Below are 7,661 nucleotides of genomic sequence, written 5' to 3' on the forward strand. Positions count from 1 at the left end.
GCATATCGTGTTCGATCCATTGGTTAACTAAGCACTTGTGGAGAGAAATCCAATTTTTTTTTATAAATAAAATCCTCAACCGAAGTTCTCAATCGTCGAGAATATGATGGAAAGGTTATAACTTTATTCTTTTTATTGATTCCATATTTTGTTATTTATTATGTTTACATTAAATTTAATAAAATTTCCCTAAAAGTAAAATTTATATTTAAAGAAGTATAAAATCAAAGGTTATTTCGTTTGAGAGCTTTCCAATGAGGGATTGCTCACTGGAGTTTTGTTCAATGTTTGCATTGGGATTGCTTAATGACATTGCATTACAATTTTCAAAATCTCCCATAATATTCATAAACGTCAAACAGTGTATTAATGACTAAATATTCCGGTGTAAAGCATCAAAGTTACTTTCGTGTTTGTGTCTGGAAAATTCAGAAGAGCTACATTTGTAGAGAAATGTATAACAAAGACTTGTAACAAAATTGAATGAAGTAGGTATTAAAACGAAAACAGAAAGCTACATTGCCCTTCACCGTAGATCTGTATATTGTTGATAAATTAAGATTTAGTCCGTGTAATTGCAAACAGAAATTCCTATAGTATGTAGGTTCATAGTCTGGTGCCAATTTGCGAAAAGAACAAGCAACAATCAGAGGAAAATTTTATACAAAATCTCAATGCCGGCAAGCCGAGCGTGTTTGAAATACCTTTTGCAGAATTCCCCAAGGTCAAACATTCTCGACCCATTAGATGTTATTTTTCAAATTATTTAGTAATTTATCATTCCTTCTAACCTCTTCCTATGGCCTTTTTCAACCACTTCTTTTCTCTGGCACTCCCATAAGTCGGGCGTGTATTGATACTATGAGCCAAGAATCTCGGCAGAAACTTCAGATAGATTGTGACACAACACAACTTCAAGCGTCAGTGGACCGGCGTATCTGGGTCATTCTTGAAATATATTAGTATAATACTATGTTGAGGATTTGATTTCTTTAGTTTAACCCAAGCTTCTCAACATATTTTGGCACGAATTCATATATGTGTATAAGCATGTGTAGAAGGTGTGACACAAAGGAGGGAGAGAAGATGGACAGATTTCTATCATCGAAACAAGGGCAATACACCCCACTGATGTAAAAAACCTTCTCCAGTGGTCACTTCAAGCACCAGCAGAACAAGTACAGCCAGCATTGCTGCCCTTCCATTCCATGTTTCTGCACTTTTTGTCCAACCCCATTCCCAAACAACAACAGGGGGAGGTAACTCCCTACGCTGTGAATCATATGCAGCAAGAAGCTCTTCCACACTTCCAAGTGGAACTAATGACTGCAGTAAACGTAAGATACATACCAAGTAACAAATGAAATCAAAAAATAATTGAAAATAAAGAGACATAATATGAGCCAAATATCTCAAGCAACAACCATCCGTCTTCCTCCAACTTATGGCATACGTTAGCCAGATAAAAAACCACTCATGCAAAAATTGAAAAAATTTCACTCACCTGTCGAGCTTCAAGATTGGAGACAGCCATTGCTCCAACATATGGAAGACTTTCAATTACTGCATCAGCCAAATCCAAAATGAAAGTAGGTTCGCAGCCAAGTGCTGGAACCCGTCCCCAGTTCTTTACGCCAGATTCTAAAGCCAACTCCTTGTATTCAACATCGATTTCCTCTAATGTCTCAATATGTTCGCTCACAAAACTGTGGTATGATATCAATTGCACTTATTTGTACAAAAAAAAAATACAAGATTGCTTAAAAAAACATTTTCAGCTAAAACCAATAAAGTTAAGCTAGGGATAATTTCACAATGACAAGTGGTGAAATGATGATTTAGCAGTACCTAATTGGGACAGCCAGGAGACTCTTCACTCCTTTCCTTCCAAGCTCGATTATTGTCTCATCTGTGTATGGCCTCAACCACTCTACTGGTCCAACCCTACTCTGCAGCAAATTAAACCAATTAAACCAAATCAATATAACAACATGATACTCACTTAGGAGTAATATAAGCACTAGGGGAAATACTTGCAAGGTTAAAAAAGATCGAAGCTCGAAAATAATGAAGTAATTTGTTCCAATAGCAAATAGAAGACCAAAACTGGAGGCATGTACATAAGCTAAGACGCATTTTATCTGACAACAATTTCCTAGCCAGGAAAGGAAATTCATACACCTCACACGTTGTGCGCTAAATAATATGACTCGATTGATTATAGCATAAGAGAGAACAGTATATAGCACCTGATAGGCAAGGGTATACGCATTGTTAATCCTTCTCTTTTCCAGTTCTTCCATGATCAAGTCCACACATTCCTCCATTTCAGCCTTGTATGGATCACCGGCATCCTCAACGTATGCAAGAGGTACCCCATGAGCACTAAAAAAAATCATCACCTATGACAAACAACAATAGCAGTTCATAAAAATAAAGTCATATAAAGGTTGATGATTGGGACGTGCCAATCGCATTTTTATATTTTCACATTCATGGTACAAATACGAAGATGTGCATGTTTAATAGGAGTCATTAAAATTTTTAGGAATGATGGTTGTACCATCAAACTCATGTTTCAGATAGGGGCAAGGCTGTCAACCACTTTCAACATTATAGGTTCCTAGATGCCCATGCAATTTATTTAAGCCAGGGAAGATTCCCCTCCCTCAAATTCTTATAGCCTTGACAGGCCTAAGGAAAGAAGGATCTTCTGAGTTGTGACTATGTATAAGAGCAGTAAGCTATTTCAAAGAGAAAGAACATCATTCATGTGCACTCGAGAGCCACTCTTTGCTTCCCTTGTCCAAGAAAATGACCGCCATTGGGTCCTTGGTCCTAAATTCGTTCCTATTTCCTTCAAAGTATGGCAGGTTCATCAGATGGCAAGTTTCAGTTAATCAGATGGCAGGTTCATCAGATGGCAAGTTTCAGTTAATCAGATGGCAAGTTTCAGTTAATGGCTTTATGTATTTAAGAGTTTTGTAACACATGTGGTTAGTATCAAGAGCCAGAAGAGGGGGGAGATATCAATATCGGTAATGCTCTTAGAGTAGGAAATCATTTACTAGGGACAGAACAAATGAATGCTCGAGAATGACCACTGCTCAACCAAGGGCTAAATTGGGTATCTTTTAGAAAAAGATCTAGAAATCGGAAAATCTGATCAAGTCCCTCATCCCAGCCTCTCATCGTCACAGTAAAATCCCCCTTGAAGATGAATGTAATCCATTCCACATTATAGTTTCAGCATATCTGATCGGGTCAATGATACCCAGTATACCTATCTATTAAAGTCTAGATATAATATTTTGAATATAAATTCTGCGGGGAAGAACATGTGGTTCATGATTCAATAAATGTGTTGGACGAATGAAGAACAAGGATGTTCCAACAAAAGCATAACAAACCACCAGTCGGATTACCTCCTCTGGGCGATCAAAATTTCCCAACTCTTTCTCAATCAGGTTTACCATAGCTTTTATATATCCTTCACGCTGATACCACGAAGGAATGACAGTGTGTTGCATGTTAACAAGATATTCATCCTCCCTGTATATGGGACCCATTCAAGAATCAGAATTTGACATTGATAATAAAAAAGTATCATGGGAGAGCCACATGCAAACAGCTATACCTGAATATATTTTCCAGAAGTCGGAGGCTTGAACCACTAGTTGATATTGAAAATTGGGGGTAGAGAGGAAGTACAACGAGTTTTGTAATTTTGTCTCGTTTAATCTATTAATAAATAGAAAGTAAAATATCACAATAATAACTGATAAATTGACCATAGAAAACACAAATACCTCATTACCGATAAAACTGGAAACATAAAACACGAGAAAATTGACAACACGGTGTAAGGGGAGCAAACGTCATACTGTCATAGAATAGTTCTTTGAATTTCTCAGTCACAAATTGAATGGCCTATTGACTTTTGGGGAAAACAAACCAATTTTTATTTGTCCCCCATTTGAAAAAACATGAATACTAAAATATACTTACTAAGTCTCAAATCAAAATTATGAGAAACACTGTCTGATTAGCTCAGAGAAAGGGAGCAGAAAAAATAATTATAGCTTGCATAAGTAAACACAAGTCTAACAGCTCATGACACTTGGACAAAAATCAAAATACGACAACCCCCATGTGCAAGGAAATAGTATCTATACCACCCGTACCGAGGCTTTCCCACACTCTTATATCCAGATTTTTTTTAAAAATGACTCCAATTTAAATTTCCACTCTACGCTTCAATGCATGGTTATTCGCCACTTCATGAGATCTCTACATCATCAGGCTTTTAAACACCAAGTGAACTAAAAACATCTACAGAACACAACAAGATGCAGTTGTTTCTGTCAAATTATTCAAAGTTAATGTCAAAAGCATCATATTCCAGGAGCAAAAGAATAGTGTGAAACACGAGTCAGTACAATCATAAAACAAATTTGTACCAACAAACCATACAGTAATTTCGGCTCATTTAAGTTTGGAAGTGTAACAACTGAATAATATTGCCAGAATTATAGACGTAATACTAAGGGAAGGTGGATGAGGAATTCAAAGACAAATGGGCAGAGGATTACCTGTTCAATAGCCTCTTCAGTAAATGGATGCCAGTAACGCATACCAACATACACATTTGCAGGGACATTCTTAGCACATAGAGCTTTTTTCAACTCCTCAGCCTGGAAAAATCAACCCTATCCAGATTATCTTGTAGAACCAGATATTAAAATATTATGGAAGAAAAGAAAAGGGATTGAGACCACTAGCAAAATTATTTTTGGTTTATCTCATTTGCAGTTTTTAGCCCGGAGTTCAAGAAATGAAGATGTTCGACATAGAGGGAACATAAGAAAAGTGACCATTATTCCCCCTATAAGAAATTATCATCAATAGACCCACTGTGTGTTATATTTCTAACCAAAATGCCCCCTGATTCTATCTGCATTTGTATGCCAAAAAAATTACATTAATTTATACAAGCTGGTAAAGGCTGACTGCTCAAAAGAGAGTGTTTAAAGGAGGTTAATCAACATGCCATCTTACTTATCTCACCAATGCTCTTCACCTAACCACAGAAAAAAGAAGTGTGATAAATCAACCAAAAATGTTTAGGTACTTGATAGTAACGTGTTCCGTTTCATACGTCCACAAATCAAACGTCAACAATTTAGTTCATCTACAATTCTAATAGTTAAAAGATCATACACCGTTCTCCAGAACGACTCATGGACAATCAAATTATATAACAGACCCTCGTTAACAAATGAAAAGAAAAGCCATTTTTTCATATTAATCATCGATCTCTATAGATATTAAAATCCATAAGAAAGAATTTTGAATCGACTTCGAGAAAATTATGCCTGGGCATCAGTCATTCGCCGCAGAGGAGAACCGCCACCTATTGAAGCATATCCTTCTTTGCTCTTCGGAGATCTAACAACAGATACAAACTGTGCCAAAGGCTTTTGAAGAAAACGAAATGGCCTCGGCAGTCGAATTATATCCTGCATTCCATATTACAATCCAAAATATGACATAAAAAGATAAAATAACTTCAACATTTCTCCATAGTTGAATCAAAAGAACGATCGAACTGAAAGGAACCAACCGGATCAGCAAAAAGGTTAAACAAGAAGGGCTGCACATCTTCTAGAGTCTCAGGACCTCCAAGATTAAGTAATAGAACTCCTAACTTTGCATTGCCAACAATTGAAGTTGAGGACACTTCTTGAGATCCAGAAGTGGCCAGTGCTCCTGTCTGTGATGAGTTTGTATGCAGTTGTCGCGCCATAGTCACAGGTGTTCCGGACCATCCCAGGTAACATCTTGTAGCCAGTGACCGCTTTGCGAAATTAGAATTGGACAAAGCCTCTAATTGCACTCTAGTGCAAGGACATGTCCCCTGGGAAGAAAGTTTGGCCTGCGGCAGTAGTCTAAGAAAAAAAGCAATAAAGCAGTTAGTGTTAGATCACTCGTGCATTCAAACAACCAGAAAACAATTCACCAGAATTCCGGTGCACTGAATGATGCTGTGCCAGCTTAGATAATCAAAGACTTAATCTTTAACAAGCTAGACATTTTGAAAACATAGCAAAGCGATAATGCCTCATCATTTCTCAAGCCTCGACCTACTTAGCTAGTGATGCGATCTTTAACGAGCTAGACATTTTGAAAACAGAGCAAAGTGATAATGCCTCATCATTTCTCAAGCCTCGACCTACTTAGCTAGTGATGCAATAACAACAAATAGTATGAGAATATCAAACGAACCATAAGATTAAGCGTAGGACACACAAAGCTAGTCAAAAAGATGACTTGTGAATGCAAAAAAAATTACAAATTTAGAGAACATACATGTGAATTTAAATACATTTGTTCCTCAAACGGGGTACTTAATTTGCCCCCATCCCACCTCCATTGTTTCGTAAGGCACGGGATGACATTAAAAACTCATTCTAAACGAAACCATTCATGCTGTCAACATCCAACAACATTTCTTGCTCACCTACGTCACAAGAACATGAGCGAATATGCCATCAAGGTAAAACCCAGTTTCTTAGCCAACTCCTAAGCAGTATGCTCTAATTTAAACCCAATGCCACCGTCCGATTGAACGGATGATTGGTATCCACTTACTAATGAGATATGAATAATTCGCCTCGATGATGAATCTTACCCATGAACAAAGTCTATTTACGCACAAGGGCAGATGAAATACAAGTTCAATTTCACATAACAATGAATGAACACAAAATTTAGACGCAATTCAATCTGTAAATCAGAGTAAGCACAGATACTGAGAATTCAGCAGTGAGTAGACAAAGAAGAAATGAATCCTTACAGTGGAGGAGGAGTCTGAATTCGTATATTCATTGATGATTGGTTCATTCTGGGTATCTGGATTGGGATTCCGCGAGAATCAAAGGCGAATCAAGCGAAAACCACAGCTATTTGTTTGTGTAAAGCAACTGGCCACGTATTTCTCAAATTATCCTCACCTGTGACGCTGACACAAAAACCCCACCGTCGTAATTATTATTATTATTATTATTATTATTATTTATTTTTTGTCGTACAGGACGGTAAAAATAGTGAGGGAGAATTGGCAATCACTCCCCCTTTGACCCAAAACTTTTTCCTCACTCTCTTATAGGTATTGATTTCCCAAATTACCCCTCATCTTTATATTAAAATAATTGATTTTCTTTTAAATATCGGCCCATCATGTTTCCGTAAAATAAATTAAATTTTTACCTTTTTGATCGGAATGCCACCGGGTTATATCCACCGTATTTTACGAACTGTTCCTCACAGTTCAACCACGCGATCTCGACCGATGGTTACTGACGCAGATTCCTTCAGCAGCACTTGGCACAACTCTAATTCGTTTCCTACCTTAGAGTGTACAGTATAAAATAAAATTTTGAAAATAATACATGAGAGGGGCTAGAGCAAAGATCTCTTTTATTCAAACACAAACATTTATTTATTACATAGTAACCTCCTGTAGAGGAGGAGAAACTTGTTTAGCTACTAATAGTAGCTGAACTTACTACACACATAAACTTGAAAGAGAAAGTATTACAATTGGTTGAAAGAAAAATGAAGAGGTTGATCGATGCCTTCATCTTCCTTCTGCTTCCTTA

The 7,661-nt window shown here is 37.0% G+C and overlaps 1 protein-coding gene across 1 annotated transcript; it reads right to left on the reverse strand.

Moving 5' to 3' along the window:
- Positions 1-519: 519 nt before the first annotated feature.
- On the reverse strand, positions 520-7,020 carry LOC140838316 (ferrochelatase-2, chloroplastic-like). Its single transcript, XM_073204525.1, has 10 exons — positions 6,857-7,020; positions 5,624-5,948; positions 5,376-5,519; positions 4,593-4,694; positions 3,638-3,741; positions 3,426-3,552; positions 2,250-2,402; positions 1,849-1,949; positions 1,505-1,706; positions 520-1,326 (listed from the first exon to the last, which is right to left on the reverse strand). Exons 1-10 carry the CDS (start codon positions 6,901-6,903, stop codon positions 1,102-1,104), a joined length of 1,530 nt encoding a protein of 509 aa, XP_073060626.1. The 5' UTR covers positions 6,904-7,020; the 3' UTR covers positions 520-1,101.
- Positions 7,021-7,661: the final 641 nt, after the last annotated feature.

The sequence above is a fragment of the Primulina eburnea genome, chromosome 8, assembly GCF_022965805.1.
Source record: "Primulina eburnea isolate SZY01 chromosome 8, ASM2296580v1, whole genome shotgun sequence".
NCBI classification, from domain to species: Eukaryota; Viridiplantae; Streptophyta; class Magnoliopsida; order Lamiales; family Gesneriaceae; genus Primulina; species Primulina eburnea.